General features: G+C 34.6%; 1 protein-coding gene across 4 annotated transcripts in view; it reads right to left on the reverse strand.

Moving 5' to 3' along the window:
- Positions 1-16,089, reverse strand: part of nt5c1aa (5'-nucleotidase, cytosolic IAa) — a 31,915-nt gene extending 15,826 nt beyond the window's left edge. For 2 of the 4 annotated variants that reach the window (XR_015516031.1, XM_087294647.1), the window contains exons 1-2: positions 15,725-16,089; positions 10,842-10,886 (exon numbers count right to left, since the gene is read on the reverse strand). Coding sequence is in view for 2 of the 4 variants with exons in the window: in XM_087294647.1 (XP_087150773.1) it covers positions 10,842-10,886; positions 15,725-15,871 (192 nt within the window). In the remaining 2 variants the exon portion in view is untranslated. 4 annotated transcript variants of the gene reach the window in all.
- Between the last annotated feature and the right edge of the window lie 3,764 nt (positions 16,090-19,853).

Genomic DNA, 19,853 nt, shown 5'->3' on the forward strand with positions numbered 1-19,853 from the left:
CGAGGACCCAAGTGCCGAGTAAATAAGTATTTATTTATAATAAAATAAATTAAAAGGCAAAATAAACAACCCAGAGGCGGGAAAAACTAATAAAACAAATAAATAATGAAAACAAACTAGGATGGAAAGGCTGGCGGGGATCAGGACTGGAACAAGGCAACATACGATGACATATGATGACGAACTGGCACAGGACCGCAGACATGAGGATAATATAAGCAGAAGTAAACACACAGGTGAACAAACAGGTGAATCTAATAAATGTTATGTACATGTAAACATGCACCACGTGTTAAACACAACACCAACAGAAGACTGAACGTGAGACAAGAGTACGCAATGAATGAAAACACTCACCATGCAATCACACACGCAGCGTGCATGTTTCATCCCAGCACCGACCAAAACCAACTAAACTGAGACGCTGGGAATGAAACACCACGCTGCAGACAGACGAACGGGGACACTCAGACGAGAGCGCGCAATTGCAAACACGCACAGACCTCACGCACCCGCATCAAGCGGGAATGCGCACGGTCCAATCGCATTCACAAATAGCGCTCATACAGAGACACACACAATGACAAAAACAGGACAAGACAGAGCTAGCTGACAAATAATTGATGCAGTCATGCACGTGTTTTGACAGCTAAAATGATGGGGATTTGATGCTTTGCAAAATTTGCAGACACTTTTACCGATATTAAAATGCTTTCTTTATGTAAAATTAATTTAAATTGCTTATGCCGATTAAGAAACTTAAATAGGCCTAGGCTATAAAAAAATGCGATCTAAAATGTAAAACTAAATAGATTGCTAAATATTCTAGACACATAACAAAGTGTAAAGCCCGCAGCTCACAACAAATGAAAGTTATTGCGTATCATATTTAACAAACTGTTTACTACAAATTGTATATAATTTTATATAAAAAAGTAATATGAATAATTAAATATTAATCAGATGATGTCATTATGCTGCTGTGCTGTCAGCCAATCATTGCACTGCCATTTTCACAACACATGCAGAGATCTCAGATCAGCCCATCCAGACATTTTAATCTGATAATCAAACTTGTTTGAAGAACCAAATTAGCCAGAGATCAGTATCAAGATAAAATGATCCAAGATCTGTCAAATCTATCAAAGAACAAACCCCAGGATTGCTGGTGATTGTGACACACACAAAATAAATTACACCAGATTAAACTTATTTTATTTTTTTAGGCACAAGAAAATGGAAATAAAACACTGATTTTACAATAAAATATATTATAAGCTTGTTGTAACATATTATTTTTGTTGTTTTATGTATTATTTTATTTTTAATACATGATTAAGTAAAAAATTCTGAAAATTTTGTCAAATTTAAATAATTTATTATAGAAAAAGTTTCTTTTTATCTTTAATTTATATTTATTTCAGTGGTAGAATTTACGTTATTTCAGTTCATTTTAATGACATATTTAATTCAATCTCAGTCAACAAACAAATTTGAATTTTAGGTTTGGTGATTAAAAAAAACACAATTGTTTACCCAAAAATATCAATTATGTCATCATTTACTCACTCTCGTGTAATATGTGGAGAAAATATTATTATTAATTATTTATTATTACTATTATTAATATTAACACACATGTTAAAATAATAAACAACACTAATATATTGCATGAATTAAAATTCAACTCAATTCAAACGCACCCCTTATTTTGTGCAGCACAAGCATTCTGCAAAACATATTTGTGCTGAAAGAACAACATCAGGCTGAGAGAAGTATTGGGTTATTTTCCACAGCAAAAGTGAATTCTGTAAAGTGCATAAAGCAGTAGGAAGAACAATATGAAAAACAATCATCTCTCCAGAGTAGGCAGCCATGCGTCATTCCAGATGATCTTGTTAAGTGAGGAGGCAAGAATAGCGTGATTAATGAAGAGCACATTAGGATCTCGGTGTTCAGAGCAGATCAGACTTGACCGGGACATTTGGGATTATCCAGATCATCACGACTGCTCTGTTCATCAATTTTGTAGGCCCACATAATCACAGCGGTGTAAATATAGCATTTAAAAAAAAGCTACACTGAAAAAAATATATTATTCATTGGGTTTACTAAAATTTTGTTAAAGTAAGTGGTTGCAAACTATTTATATGGGCTAAATTTAAACAAATTAAATTGAGTAAGGTTTACCTTTGTTTGTTTAAATCCAGCCCATATAAATTGTTTGCAACCACTTACCTTATAAAATTTAAGTAAATCCAATAAATATTTTTTTCAGTGTAACCGAGTAAAAAGTACAGATACTAAGCTAACATTAAAAAGGAAAAAAAATTGTACTTTAAATGAGTTCACCCAAAATACGTAATTCTGTTATCATTTACTCACTTTTAAGTAACAACAGAATATTTTATAAAGAATACTGAAAACCAATAACCATTGTATGGAGGATGAAACCTGCAAAAACAATAAATAAATACGTAAATATATAAATAAATGAGTAAATAAATGTAAAAATTCCTGCATAAATAAAACAATAAGTAAATAAATATGCAAATAAACTAATAAATGTATATATAAAATAAACAAATTCCTGTTTAAATAAATATATAAATAATTAATAGTGCGGACAGATAAATAAATATTTAAGAATGAATTAACATTTGAAAGGGGGTAAAAATAAACTTTCAGTTCATCATTTTCTTATTCCCCAGACATTTGTGTGTTTTATTTAATTATTTACCTGCCAGCACTATGAAGTATTTATTTGTTTTTTTACGCAGGAATTTGTGTTTTTTTATATACATTTATTAATTGATTTGTGTATTTATTTATTTTTGCAGTAATCTATGGATTTATTTACTCATTTATTTATATATTTGCAAATTTATTTGTTTATTTATTTATTGTCATACCACTGTCATCCATAGTAGGAAAAAACAAATATGGAAGTGAATGGTTGCATTCTTTAATATGTATTCTTTTGTGTTTGATAGAATAACAAAAAAAAAAAAACTCAAACCGGTTTGGAATAATTCAAGACTGAGTAAATAATGACAGAATTTTACATTTTTGGGTGAACTAACATTTTGACTATAAAAAAGTAATCAATATAAAACAAGACAAATTATTGAATCATCCTCCAAATCGATGGATGAAAGATAAATATCACAAAGTAACTTGTCAGACAGAACTACAATGTTTTGGTTAAAGGGGGAAATAAAATTGTAATGGCAAATGTCAAAAGCATCAATATATCAGTGAATAATAATCAATTAAAAAGTCATTCAAAATTAATATAATCAATATAAATAAATATTAAATAAACATATAAAAAAAACAAATATGCTCCTAATAAGATCAATAAGCAGTCGGGTTTTGCTCATTTTTAGATATTAAATGTATCAGCCTAAATGAAGATGTTGTGATGGCTTTTCTCAAAACTTATGGCATTATTTGCTTCAATTCATGTATTTCGCTGTGAAAATACACAATAAATAGAGTAAAATATTTAATTTTTTAAATCTAAATAACCATTGGTTTCACAAAATCCTGAATGGATGGCAATTTACCATAGAATATCCTTTAAAACATATACTTTAATCAGTTTTTTATATATATGTATCATTGCATCATCTTTTTTTAGAAACCAATACAATATATTTTGAATATTTTGCACTAAAACATGAACTGCAAATCAAATTGTCATCACTAAATATTATATGCACTCGATTAGCTAATGGATAAGTCAGTGGACAGCTTATGCTTAATACAGATATGGGGAGAATTTAAAAGGCTGCTTAAAAATTGGATCTTTTCTCTGGATTTATTAGATATATGGGTTTATGTAAAATGTTAATATTGGTTTTATTCAATAACATTTCTTCCGAATTTCACATATAATTATTGTCATTTACTGTAGATTTATTTTTATTTACCAAAAAATGACAAATGGTCAACATAACAAATATTTTTATTTATTGGAATGGAAAACATGCAATAAAAAAATTAATGAATAAATATATACATGAATAAATAAACAAATAAATGCATGAATAAATAATTAATTAGATACATACATAAAAATGCATTAATAAAAATGCTTGAATAAATAAATACATGAACAAATAAATTAATGCATGAATAAATAAATAAATACATAAATAAAAAATGCATTAAAAATAAATAAATGCATGAATAAATAAATTAATTAATGCATTAATAAATAAAATGCATAAATAAATAAGTGCATGAATATATAGAGACATTAATAAATAAATAAATAAATGAATGTATGAATAAATAAACAAATGAATGCATAAATTATTTAATGCACAAATGAATAATCTTACTTTTAAACAATACTTTAAATGATGACACTTTTATTTAAAATTTGGACAAAATGAAAAGTTTAAACATATTAGATTTTTGTTTTATTGGAAAAACATAAATCGTCATAAATCCAGAGAAACTGATCATTTTTAAGGGGCTTCTTCAGTGTTTCCCTTTTACATCCAAGTAATGTTTCCTACTCATTGCATTATGTTCTCTAGTTGCAAGTGCTGTTTATGTGATTTAGTGTAAAATCATATGACAGCTCATATACATCAGCTGACCGATGGCTGCTCCATATTTCACACAAAGCAGCAGGAAGATCAGGGCTAGTTAATTTTGGAAAGGGGCTACTGGATGATGCAGCCGGAGCCTCTGTGCGTGCTGTTCAACACGCCGTCAACCGAGCAAACAGACACACACACACTGCCTGGAGGGTTATGGGAAAAGGACAAGCCTGTGTAAATTGATCTGTCATGAGTTAAGACTGGACACAGCAGGCAAATAAAAACTTTTTTTTTATTGCACCTGTTAATCTTTAGGATTTTAAAATGATTTTTAGACAATCAAAAAAATATTGCTTAAAGGGGATAATAATATTTACACTTTTTATTATCATTATTAAAAACTGCTTTTATTCTAGTCAAAATAAACAAATAAGATAAAATAACTTTCACCAGAAAAAAAAAATATTATTGGAAACACTGTAAAATTTGTATAACAAATTCACAAGAGGGCTAATGATTTAGATTTCAACTGTATATGTAATGGCTTTCTATTGGCTTGTATGTTTCAATTTTCATTTTCACTATTAAAGAGCCCCTGTTATGGGCTTTTGAAAATGAACTTCTATGCAGTGTGTAATACAGCACTAAGTGAATGAAAACATCCAGCTATGTTTTGAGTCTACTAGTGCATTGTTTAAAACTATTAATTCTTTAACAAAATAGTCGATTAAATTTATTCATTTAATGATTCAATTGAATGAATGAATCATGTTGGGTTCAGATATTTTGCCTGAACGAGTCAACGTCAATAAGGTACGTCACCAACTAGTGCCAGATCCGGTAAAATGTAAATGCACCAATCCCTTCAAAAACTAGCGTAGCGTGGGGATCACAGGACTGATCATCACATGAAGATGACAATCACTGACATGTTCTTTTTTACTACAATACCACAGTATAGCCAACCTGTGTTTGTTCCTGCCATTTTTCTGTTTTTTTTAAACAATAACCTACACTGCAACGCGAGATTCGCTGGTCGTTTGCTATAGGGTATATGCCAAGCTAGTGTTTTTCCCATACTGATAAACTTCCGGTGACCTGTGTGGTTCAAACCAGACGCGAAACGCGCGTCAAGCGCGAGTGATTTACATGTTAAGTCAATGCAATTGCGCGAATAGCTTCTGATTGGTTAACGCGGCGCAAATGTATGCTGAAGTTCAGATTTTCAAACTCGAGAGATTCGCACGAAACACTCGTTAAGCACGTCAAACGCGCAAAACGCTCAATTCGCCCCGCGCAATTTGCATCATTCGCTCATATCGCGTAGCAGGATGTCTATTCGCGCGTTTGCATTGACTTAACATGTAAATCAATCGCACTTGACGCGTGTTCAAGCATGAAGCACCGCTGAAAGCCTCCGTCATCCAGGTTCAGCTTCTGGAGGAATTTATGAGCTCACAGACCTGGATGCACCTCTGAAAGGATGTAGTGGACTCAGACTTGACCCTAAACGTATCGACGCTGTTTTTCAGTCTTCATAAAGCACATAAACACTGTTATTTTCTTCATAAAATCCATGTTAGCCATTTAGCTATGAAGCTAGAGTCTTCGGGCAGACAGAAGCCCTGCCCATCACGCGAATCCGCGTCTGTTCTGAAGTGAATTTGACACGCGAATGATGCAGGATTTGACGCGCGAATGAAGCGAGTAAACTCAAATGTTCACGCAGCAATTTTAGCGCGAATAGCGCGATTTATCCGCGCATTCCGCGTCTGGTGTGAACACAGCATTATTGTGAACTTTTTTTCCATTTTATACGGTTCCTTTTACAGCATTGATGTTGTAATGTCATTAAAATACATTCAGTTAAATAAACTTAGCCATTCATTTAGTTGCTCAAGCATAAAATGAGACAAAAAGCCGTTTACTCGCACGCGCCCGTCAGAATCGGCAGGCTAGTGCAGAAGCTCCATTGAATATACTAGGGTAAAATAAATGCTCAAATTATAAAGACATGGTGAGGGAAAATGTAATTTAATGCAGTGCTTCTTGTACAATCTAAGACCTACTTTTTATCAGACAACACTCAGCTAGTGGAGATTGCTGATTTTTATAGAAAAAAGATGTGCCGGTTTTTGCATTGGCATACAATTCGCTGGAAGCGCTTAACCCAGGTGAGTGGCAAATTAAAAGTCCTATTAGCATGCTTCGGCATATACCCTATTGAAGAAAGGAGCAGCAGAGACTATTATGTATAGGACTTTGTCAGACTTTGACAGGGACTTTGTCAGTAACTGTTAGAGTTCATATGGACCAGTTTCTTCTTCCTCTGGATCATAACATGTAATTAAAAGTTTTTGCCTGTTTGCAAAAATGTGTTTAATTGTGTTGTCACTCTGCACGGTTTGAAAAAGGCGACGCATGCTTCTTCCTTTAGCGATTTAAATGTGTTTCTGAACTCGTGATCCTCTGCCGCTCATCTTTGCTATGGCCGCCATCAGCTGTTTCTCACAAGAGCGACACAGTCAATTTTCAAAATAGTTCAACTTTTGCCACAGCATGTGTGGATTAATACTGAATGTGTGTCGCTGTTATTACTTGGGGTTAGGTTTAAGAGTAGAGTAATATGCTGGTGTTTAACTGCATTGATTTAATGCACTCCTGCATTGGGATCACACATATACTCTGTGCTACTTCATAGCCATGGTGGGTGTTTATCTCTATGCTGAACCCAGTTGACCAATCAAAACAGACTGGATTTTCGGACCAATCAGCGCAGATTAGCTTCACGCTAAGGAGGGCTTTGGGAACAAATGAACCACTGAACAAATCATATGGGAGTCGTTGGGATAATCAGGTAAAAATTAATGCATGTTATAAGACATAACAAGTGTTTGTTGATCTTGCATGTATATCAGCCTGTTGTTGGAGACCACCAAACCAAAATATGACCTTTTATAATGCAAAATATGGGCTCTTCAATAGTGGCTTATTACCTGTCTATTATTAAGATAATGGTTGTTTATTTGTACTTAAAAAGTACACATTATATTATTCTATATCGTTAATAAACCAACTACTACATTAATAACTATTAATCATTTGGTTACCGTGATAAAGGCAAGTGTTTGCCGAAAGGCATAGGCATAGTTTTAAGGAATAGCCATGTCAATAAAGGCTTTTTAACATTGGTTTTCACATTTTTCGAGTGCCTTGTACTTACTTTTGCTGTTTATTCTGATGAATATCCGACTCGAAGAGCACCAACACGTTAATTAAGCTACCCCTGAGCACTTTTTTGTTTGATTTTGGTCATAGTTAACGGTATAATTAATTATATCTTCAAATAAAATGTTAATAAATTTCCCATCCTTTGGCATAAATCTTTACTTCAGCAGCTTTACATTCTACTATATCTATTCTGAGTTTGTTTTTCAGGCTGTTTACAGTGTTTTCTGAACTATGGAGTGATGAAAAGAGAATCTTTCAATCTTTTATTTTTAACCTAACCTCATCAAATATTCAGATTGTTGTGCTACTGTATGCAAATCAGCACATATTTTTAAATAATGACACATTTGCATATTTAAGCAATATTTTAGAAAGTTTGTAATACAAAACATACTCCAAAATGTGATGTAAAATAAAGTAATCAATCAACTGGAGAATAATTGAGATGATAATGACTTCTTTACCCTCTTCACCTGCAGTGTCTTGCCTTAAAAGTCTCTTTTCCTGCAGATTGGTAGCTGAGTTTGCAATTGCAGGTAAGGCGTGACACTGCTTTACAGAGATCCTAAGAGGTTTGAGCGGGTCTGGGAAATGTTTTCATGGTTGGGTGTTTCTGGGGGCTATCACTTGTGGAAATGAGGCATTAGAGGAAAATTAAAGTGGATAAGTGGCTGGAGCAGTGAGACCTGGATTCAATTATTCAGCATAAAGGTAAAGGAAACATTTACTCTAAAAGCTCTTTACTGATCAGGAATAAAAGTGAACATTGACCTGCTATTGAGAGTCTGACCTAATTGTCCATGGATTGCAACAGTTCTGCCCATTTAAAGGGGTAGTTCACCAAAAATGGACTATTCTGTATTTATTTACTCTTCAGATTATGTTTTTGGGGAATGCTGGAATTTGGTAACCATTAACTTCCACATTTGTTTATCCTACTATGGATGTCAGTGGTTAGCTTTCTTCAAAATGTCTTCTTTTGTGTTGAATAAAATGAAGAAACTCATAAAGATTTGAGGGAGAGTAAATAGCTAAATTTGTTTGCCTCAGGCTCTATTTTAGGGGTCACCACAGCTGAATGAACTGCCAACTATTCCAGCATGTGTTTTACACAGTAGATGCCCTACCAGCCGCAACCCAGTATTTGGAAACACCTTTACACACTCATTCACACACACTCATACAGCATGGACAATTTAGTTTATTCAGTTCACTCATTGGACTGTGGGGGAAACTGGTGCACCCAGAGGAAACCCATGCAAACAGGGGGAGAACATGCAAACTCCTTACAGAAATCCCAACTGACCCAGCCGACGGTCAAACCAGAGACCTTCTTGCTGTGAGGCGACATTGCTAACCACTGCATCACCGTGCCACACAATTTCCTATACAGTTGAAGTCAGAATTTTTTGCCCCCTTGAATTATTAGCTCTCATGTTTATTTTTCCCCATTTTCTGTTTAACTGAGAGAAGTTTTTTTTTTTTTCAGCACATTTCTAAACATAATAGTTTAAATAACTTACTTCTAATAACTGATTTATTTTATCTTTGCCATGATGACAGTAAATGATATATGACTAGATATTTTTCAAGACACTTCTATACAGCTTAAAGTGACAATTAAAGGCTTAATTAGGTTAATTAGGTTAACTAGGCAGGTTAGGGTAATTAGGCAAGTTATTGTATAACGATGGTTTGTTCTGTTGACTAATCAAAAACAAAATATAACTTAAGGGGACTAATAATTTTGTCCTTTAAATTGGGTTTAAAGAATTAAAAACTGCTTTTATTTTAGCCGAAATAAAACAAATAAACTTTCTCCAGAGGAAAAATTATTATCAGGCATACTGTGAACATTTCCATGCTCTGTTTCCACATCATTTGGGAAATATATCAAAAAGACAAATAAATTCAAAAGCGGGCTAATTATTCTGACTTCAACTGAATATATTGTTTATTCTTCTTTGATTTTATTCTCTCAATTTTAAAGTTATTAAATACATATCAAGAATGATATTATTTCAAGTAATATGTATAATAAATGATTGTTTCATTTGTAATGAAAAACATAATGTTATTATATTCAGTCACTTTTTTAAAATGCCCTTAACTTTTCTGATTTTGATTGTAATGCAATAATTTGCAACTTTTGTAAAGATGCTAAAAGCACTAAACAAATAAACTTGAATTTAATTGAAATAAATAGAATTTTTAGTTATGGACATAAGGGCTATTGTGTGATAATAATGTGGTTATGCTACTTATTTTGTTTTCTCATTCAACCAATTTTTCTGTGCTTGTTTTTGTGTCATCAGTAGGGCCAGAGAGCATCTGTAGACGTTTTTTGCTATTTCCTGCGCAGAGTTTTAAAATAAATCTGCGGATTTATGTGAATGATTTTGGGAGTATTGTAATGTGAAAAATGAATATATTCAATTTAAATAGAATACCTTTTTAACTTTTATTTAATGTTTACAATTCAAATCCAGTTAGATCCACTTATTTGGTAAACAAAGCAAGTCTCTCATATAATATATCTACTAAAAGACAGAAAATAATACTTTAGAAACTGTATTGTATGTAAATAAAATGAACATTTTCATATTAGTCAGTGATATTACTTAAAATAAATTCAAAACTAGTTAAATATAAATGTACACATATTTACTCAAGTAAATAAATAGACTCAATGATGGGTTAAAAATCTGTGGAAAGCAAGTCATCAGTCATAAAAAAACTAAATCTATAATGCAAACAACAAAAAATGGCCTCAGTAAACACCTTAACATACACACTACATCTCCAATAACACAGATTTACATTGATTTCTAAATATTTTTTTCTGCACACTCAAAACCTGATGTGACAAAAATAGCTGTCAAATGATCTGAAAGCACCATTAGGCAGAGCTCTCAGGAATGCATTACAATATTTGTTTGGATAAGTCCATACTGTGGGTCAACAGGTCATGCGTTTAGTAGAGCCAAGCAGAACAGATTGTTAATGAGAGACGGCAGAGATGAAAATCTGCATGACCCATTTGAAAATACTTACAAAAAATATGCCTCCCTCCACCTTCCTGGCCCGTCTCACAGGTCCCTTCATGGAATGACATTTCATATCAACCTCCATGTCACAAATTTTTGCAAATAACAATACATACATGTTCTGGTTGGGAAAGATTGCCATGGTTGGAAAACACAGATGGAAGAATATGTGAATGCGAAAGATGAAACTGGTTGAGGACAGAACCATCAAACCATGATATTAAGATGCAGATGAAACTAGAAACACTGAAAAGTTTTTAAATAAGAACACTAAAATGTGAATTATATATATATTCTAGTTGTTTAAAACTAAATGAAGAAATAATCAATTGAATGAGTTGAGAACTTGTTGATTCAAAGAGATTTAGGCTCTTCATGTGAATGACTCTCTCTGTTGAGTTACTGTGCGCCTCCATCACAGTAGGTGGCGGTAAGTTGGTTCACATACAACTGCATAAGAAGTCACTGCACATGCTTAGCTTAACAGACTAAAGTTTAAATTTCTGCAGTTGTGATATTCCACATACACAGTTGAAGTCAGAATTATTAAACAGCCTGAATTATTAGCCCCCCTGTTTATTTTTTCCACAATTTCTGTTTAATAGAGAGCAGGGTTTTTTTCAGCACATTTCTAAACATAATAGTTTTAATAACTCATTTCTAATAACTGATTTATTTATTTTATTAAAATATTTTGGACTAGATATTTTTTCAAGACTCTTTTATACAGCTTAAAGTGACATTTAAAGGCTTAATTAGATTAACTTGGCAGTTTAGGGTAATTATGCAAGTTATTGTATAACGATGGTTTGTTCTGTAGACTGTCAAAAAAATAGCTTAAAGGGGCTAATAATATTAAAAGTAAAATGTTTTTTTTTTATTAAAAACTGCTTTTAGTCCTAGCCACAATAAAACAAATAAGACCTTCTCCAGAAGAAAAAATATTATCAGACATACTGTGAAAATTTCTTTTCTCTGTTAAACATCATTTGGGAAATATTTAAAAAAGAAAAAAATTCAAAGGGGGATAATTCTGACTTTAACTGTATATGGACAACTTATTTTTGGTACAAGTAACTTAAAGACATAAAACATAAATGCACTTGGAGTTCCTTTTGCATGTTGACGATTTAATTTTTGCACTAACCCCTTCAAACAAGCTGCTGGGGCATGACCACTGGTGCATGAGCAAGGTGTAATTAAATGAAGAAGATGCATATTTGTAGCTGGACAGAAGTTCTCCTAGCCAGTGGTTGACACTGTTCCTTTAAATGGGGTGCTAGAGCAAGTAAGCTCGGAGTGGAACAATCATAGATGCTTAGTAATTTTTTTTTTTTTTGTAATTGGTATTTTATTAAATACAATATCAAAAAATGTAAACAATATCAATATCAATCAAAAATGTTGAGTTAAAGTGCTTTGCTGACATTGAATAAATAAGAATCAATTCAATCAGATAAGCACAACATAAATATTATAATCAAATTAGCTGCAAAGAAGTTACACAGACCCTTTTAAAGCCATGCTTAATTTACACATTTACAGTTTACTTAATTTGTTTAGATGCACAATGGGTGCTACGATTAAATCATGTTTATTCAACAAATTACTTTTTGAGTATAGTAGTAGTAGTAGTAATAATTGTTATTATTATTTAATATGTTTACAAAAATACAAAATACACATAGCCAATTAAAACAATCTAAGATGTCAGCGCCAATGGCATCTAGTTAGTATATTGACACATGGCACTCTGGTGCTCACGGCGACCCACCCTTTCCTGCGTATACTTTCTATTGTCCCATCGATTAAAGGTGAAAACCCCTCAAAATATGTATTTAAAAAAATTTTAATCTAAGATATAAAAAACTGAAAAACTTTTAAATAACCTTAGAAAATAAGTACAATTTTAAAAAGCTTAGATTCTGTGTATCTCTAATTTAAAGATGAAGAGTGTTAGAATACAATACTGTAAACACAATTTTGCTAATAAGAACAATAATCAGGCATGTTTATAGTCTAAAAATCTGCCAAAAAATAAATTAAATATGCATGTTTAACAATATACTATCAATAATATGAAATATGAAAATTTTTTAAATGTTTTGTTTGATTTGCTATAAGAAAATGGTAAAAATTTGACAAGGTGACAAAAAAAGAAACACCATGTGTAAATAAATATTTCTTGTCCTCGTAAATACTTATGATCAAAATCAAATCAACCAAACTGCATCTTAATACCAGGTGTGAACATTGGCCTGTTACACTAAGATTTAAGATGTGATTTTTTGCACTTTGTAATAAGTTTATATAGAAGGTTTTAGCTGTCCGTGTGTTATATAAACTGTGTGCTTGAAAAAGCTCCCCAAATGCTTGGTCAGTAGTATGTGATGTTATTCATGGTTCAAACTCTTGATATAGAGACGTTTAATTATACTGGCACAGATACAGTTACAGACCACAGAGATTCAAGACTGAGCATAGCCCGTATCAGTTCTCCTTAGAAAACAATCTCCTACTAAATAAACTAACAAACTGCTTTCTTTCCCTTTTCGCCAATTAAGTGGAAACAAAAAAACTTTGCACTCATTTACAATGCAGCCTTTACTTATGATGTTGATTGCCCCCTTGTACATTGTTCCCCAATTTCTGTAAGTAGTGGATATAGAAAGGCACCATTCCTCTGTTGTGTTATTGCCTTATATCTCCTAAAATGAGAGGAAAATAAATTGTTTAATTAATTTGTGACTTTGGATATCACTGATAGAACATCTACAATCATTGTAGAGATTTTGATGATGGATAGATTTTGGTCCTGGCTTTGATGTTGAAGGAAAGTATACACTACCTGACTGAAGTCTTGTCATTAATCCCAGTAGTAAGAGCAACAAATACTAACTTGACTAGTATTTTTGACTAGTAAGAAGGTAGATTTTTCTGATGAATCATCTGTTGAACTGCATCCCAATCATCACACATACTGCAGAAGACCTATTGGAACCAACATAGACCCAAGATTCTCACAGAAATAACCGGGGTGTGCGAGAGATGGATGGCAACATTAACACCCTGAGGTATCAAGACATTTGTGCTGCCCATTACATAACAAACTACAGGAGAGGGCAAATTCTTCAGCAGGATAGCACTCCTCATACTTCAGCCTTCAAATCAAAGTTCCTGAAAGCAAACAAGGTTAAGGTGCTCCAGGATTGGCCAGCCCAGTCACATGAACATTAATGAGCATGTCTGGGGTAAGATGAAGAAGGAGGCATTGAAGATGAATCCAAAGAATCTTGATGAAATCTGGGAGTCCTGCAAGAAGGCTTACTTTGGCATTCCAGGTGACTTTATTAATAAGTTATTTGAGTCATTGCAGAGATGTATGGATGCAGTCCTCCAAGCTCATGGGAGTCATGCATAATATTAATTATTTTTCCACTGCACCATGACTTTATAATCTATACTGGACATTATTTCTGTTAAGTGACAAGACCTTTGTCCAGACAAAGTCAGACCTTACTGTCCGAATTAAATATTTAAAAATCAAGGCATGATCATGTTTTATTTTAGTAAAATAAGTGTAATCTAGAAGCATTTGTCTTTCATATAAGCCACTTCTGATATAAAATTATCAACTAAAAGTCATGTTATTATTATTTGTTCCTAAAACCAGGATAGGCAACAAGACTAATGTCAGGTAGTGTAGATGCAAAGTTGAAAATTTAACCATTTATAATATATTTTCATTTATTCTTGTGAAGGTGAAATTGAATATTCTACATCATTACTCCAGCATCAGTGTCACATGATCCTTCAGAAATCATTTTAAAATCTTGATTTATTCCTCAAGAAACATCATTTATGTTAAATAATTGGGAAATTAGTTGTCAGTAAACATATAGAGTGCGATACTGTAAATGCATATACAGCAAGATAAATAGTGTTGTAAATGTACAGTATTTTTGCTGTAATTGATTCACAGTAAGTTATAGCGAACTGCTGCCAGTAAATTACTGTAGATTGTTAACAGCGTAATATTTTAACATACTGACACATTAGAATTTTAGTGTAGGTCACAGGTGAAAGTGACAATTTTTGGGTGATGACTTTATATACCCACTAACTACACGCTGCAGCGAACCACAGCCATGATTTACTGCTGGGTCAGTCTGGGGCAAGCAGTGCAAGTGTTGGAAATGGGAGAATACCAGAGGATAACAAAGAGGAGAACGGCATTGCGGGTTATTAATAGATCTGGAAAAGGCCAGTGACGCTTAGAGTAAGTATAGAGGCTACCGCAGAGAGAGGAATTATACACATGGTGTTGACCAGCTGCCTGTTGCACACGCTAAAGGAGCCTGTCAAAGTGCATGTAAAAGTTTTCTAATGCACTAAAATCTGTGGTAAAACCTCTTTGGAAGCAGTGTCATTACTTTGATAACCCACTGCATATTACAGATGGTATTTCCATATCTTTATGGCGGTGTTAGTAGAAGTCAAAATAAGCAGTGGACGACTTAAATTGATCTGCACCTGCTGCACCTCAGATGGCATTATCTCCTTACATTAGGACTGTTACCTAATAATGCCATCAGCCCCTCCTTTTCCATGAAACCTGCTCTGTTTCTGGCTTATAAACATTGACACCACAACCAGGCATCACAACATGAAAGCCAACAGCTACTTATAATCATATTTCACATAATTACACCACGCTTTGACAAAATCCAGGTGTCAGAGTGGGAAAAGTGAATCAACACACACATACACGTGGACTACTGTATAAGCAAATCACACCATCAAAGGTCTGAAATTGCCAATAAAAAGGACAAGGGCAATAGGAAAATGGCATCACAGATGAAATGCAAACTGATGGAGAACATCACTTACTGATTTGGGCTTCTTGGAACCAACATTTTCAAGCATATCCTTGTTGCTGTCCTCCCAGGATGCTTTGGTATCCCCGTTTGAGGCCGATGGGCAAGTGTTGGGCATAGGCTCTTGCCCCTTCATGACCTGAACAGGGTCAAGACTCATTCTTCCCTACTCTTATCATCAATGGCACACTGTGATCCAGAGCTGCTTCACGCTGTACTGTTAGCTCTGCTCTCATGCACACACACTCGGTGTATTTCCCCAATGCCGTATTCCTGCTTCAGCGTCTAATGACTGAGTGCTCTGGTTGTCTATATCCTCTCTGCTCTGCCTGCAATCTGCTGCTGTGACGCGGATGATATCTAACCCCTTCTCTCTCTCTCACTCTCTTTCCCTCCACATTTATCCCTCGCTCATGCACATACTGTCCTCCTCCCCTTTCCTCTGTATCATGCTATCGGAAATCCGCATGTGCTCTCAGTCAACAGAACGCAATATTACATATTCTGATAGGATCAGCCAATGAGTAATGGGTTTCCCTGACAGCTGTCCTTCCCAGTCCACATACAGTTTGTCCTGTAGAAAGCAGCCCAGATAGATAGATAGATAGATAGATAGATAGATAGATAGATAGATAGATAGATAGATAGATAGATAGATAGATAGATAGATAGATAGATAGATAGACAGGCACAGTCGAACGGACGGATGGATGGATGAATGGACAGATAGATAAAAACACAAACTCAACCGTTGTTTCTCCTCACTGTCCCCCTGATGCCGATATAATGGGGTGAAAGAGCCCATAACCCAATAATCAGTTGCTAGGCAGCGCTTCGACCCCATGCAGGACCTTGCCAGAGATTGGCTGGTTTCTTGCAGTCCTGACAACAGCCTGGGGCCACGAGGGACACAATATTATCCACACTGTCCTCCCTCTGCTGGCTGATGCAAGAACTGCATCATCTGTGCTCAAATGAATACAGTATGTTTTGTGCATAATCCTTTCCGTTTAAATCTAGACTACTAAGACTCTTTGCACTAGAAAATATGAAGGCATTCATTTAAAATCCTAATCTTCTAAAAGGATTGTTAGGCTGCATTCATTAGGCCAAGTGGCGCTGGAAATACTTCCCTAAAAGACATATTCATGCTCATGTCTGTCTGTTTCTTCTTATCCCAAGGTTCACATAATCATGGATCCAGGCTGTATTTGGAGCAGATGGTTGTTGTGGTCATTGATGAGTCAAGAGTGCAAGGTTCTTCCAGTGGCAGACGAATCTCTGCATTGATCCCGTCGGCTAGTATGAACACCTGAACATTGACCTGCACCCTCTCCACAATAGATGCGCATAGACTGCAGCTTTGCCCTTTTACATTTGGTCAGAGGAAAACTAATCACCTCGGCTAAGCCTGATTTATCCAAAAGTTTGTTCTGCATTTCCATCAGTTGGTGGAGTTCTGTAACTGTCCACGCCTTCTGACATTTGTGTTAATAACTGAGCTGAATCAGTTTTAATTTAACTGGAACTACACATTCAGTACTCACCTGTCTGTTGATATGCTGGAATGTTCTACAGTCTGAAACATTGCCTTTTTATTCTCTTTCCCTTATTTATGTTACGCTGTTTTGGCACAATCTACATTTCAAAAAGCTCTATATATTTAAAGATGAATTGAATGAAGAGACTCAGTGTAAGTGTGTTGTAGACATGGGCTGGTATAAGATTCTGACGGTATGATAACCTTGGATAAAAAAACACCATGGTTTCTCGGTTTCCCGGTATCACGGTATTGTGATTACTGCTCCAAAATAAGTTCTTGTTATAAATGTATGGGTAAAAAACAACTTTTTCCCTCATTGAACACAATATATTTTATTTTGAGAAATATTTAAAGTATTTTGGACCACTAGCTTTTGCTGTAAAAGTTCATTTTCTGCTGAAGATATCGTTGCCCTAAAATTTTTTCTTAAAATAGTTGTCAAAAACATGAAAAAAACAAACATTTTTTTAAGTCTTACATATACCTTAGAAATGGTGTAACAGGAAATTTTGGTGGTTTTAAAACCTTGACTTTTCCAAATTTAGTTATCACCCCATGCCTAGTGTTATGTTGTTTATACTTGTCGATAGACATGTGACGAAAACCGTTTTCGAAGTATACCCCGGTTTGGAAAAGTCAGGTTTTAAAACCAGCTAAATTTTCTGTAAAACCGTTCCTAAGGGATGTGTAAGACTTTTTATTAACTTTTTTTTTAAACAACATATCTCAATGCAGAATATTTGCCATTTAAATGTTTAATAAATCAGTTTTTTTTAAACAAATGAAGACAGCAGAAGCCAATGATTACTTTTCCAAAATATTTTAAATGTTACTCACAATAAAATACTTTGTGTTCAAAAGGGAAAAAAGTTTTTGTCCTTTACCCAGACATTTAAAGAGCCCATATTATACATGAAATAGGGTCATATCTTGGTTGTAAGGGTCTCCAACAACAGTTTAATATGCATGCAAGGTCAAAAAACACTTTCATGGTCTTATAATCTGCATTTATTTTTACCTAATTATCCCAGCGACTCCTGTATGAATCGTCCAGTGATTCATTTGTTCCCAAACCCCTCCTTAGCGCGAAGCTAATCTGCGCTGATTGGACCAATGACAGTCTGTCGCGATTGGTCGACTGCCTTCAGTCAGAGAGTAAAATGCACAACAGCTAATCAGCAATATAAAAGTAATCACAGTTCATACACGCTCGATGGTGTAGGCGTGGAGTTTAGCTGCCAGTGGGTCAATGTAAATACAGACTATGGACTTGAAAATACAAACGACTGACTATTTTATTGAGCAAAAACTCCAAAAGCAGTTGAGGAGATCTCCTAGCTTCTCACTCTGCTCTTTTCACAGACACACACACACACACATATTGCACAAACACACACACGCACTTAACCCTGCTCCGAACGACAACGCGCGCGCACACACACGCACACACACACACACAAACACACACACACACCTCCGGACGACAGCACACGCACACACAGACACACACACTACTCCTCGTCCACGGAGCTCCGTTAACGCAGCACGCGTCGCGTTTTTAACGTGACTTTGCACGCGATAAGAGAATATAGCCAGTTAACCTGATACAGTACACGCGGTTACAAGTAACAAATCACAACTAAATACATTTGCAAGCTAGAGTCAACGAGGCAACTTTAATCGCACGTACTTACACTTGAGAAATGGAGGAAGAAAAATCCTGACGTCCATCAATAAGTCACTCTTTACTGATCCTTCCTTTAACAAACGCTGATGAAGTATTCTTTGTAGCATGTAGCTTCCAGAAGTTTCCAGTAGTTTCCAACTGCTTGGTTATAATGCTGAGGTTTTATGTTTGGGTAGAGACTCAATATATCCATCTGCAGTGTGACTTCAATCGACCGGCATGTTTGTGTGTGTGTGTGTTTGTGGGTGTGTGTTTGTGTGTGTGTCTGGGTTTCTGCGTCAGAGGGCGGGGCCTCAGGTTTGAAATCTCCCGGGTTTGCGCGTGCACGTGAATAACTTGGTTTCGTTCGTACGTCATGGCGAAACACCTAATGAATCGGTATCAAGGCGACTCGTTTGAAGCACTATGAGTCGACTCTTTTATAGATGAATCAACCGTTTTAAACACTGTACACTAACAGATTTAAGCCTTAGCTGGATACTTCACTTCACTTAGAGCTGTGTTACACAATACATGGAGGGGAATTTTCAAAAACCCATAATATGGGCTCTTTAAAAAGAATATATTTTAGAGCAGTGGTACCGTGTAACCATAATATTTTCATCCAAGGTTATCATACCGTCAGAATCTTATACAGGCCGATGTCTGCTTGTCAATAAAAAAAGAAGATAATATTAAGAGGATAAAACTGAGAGAATGTATGCAAGTATTTCTCAGATAGTTTGTTCGTATTTTTTATAGTTCTTAAAATAAACAAAACAAACAAACTCCGTTCAAAGATACACGCAACTTGCAAGCTCGTCGTCAAACGAGTGAAAATTGTAGTATCTCATACTGTAAAATATTACGTTTGTAGGACTTTTACTTTGACGAGTCGTTTTTCATGGAAAATTACACACGTCAGCTGGCTTC

This window comes from Danio rerio, chromosome 19, assembly GCF_052040795.2.
Source record: "Danio rerio strain M-AB ecotype USA chromosome 19, GRCz13ab, whole genome shotgun sequence".
Classification (NCBI taxonomy): Eukaryota; Metazoa; Chordata; class Actinopteri; order Cypriniformes; family Danionidae; genus Danio; species Danio rerio.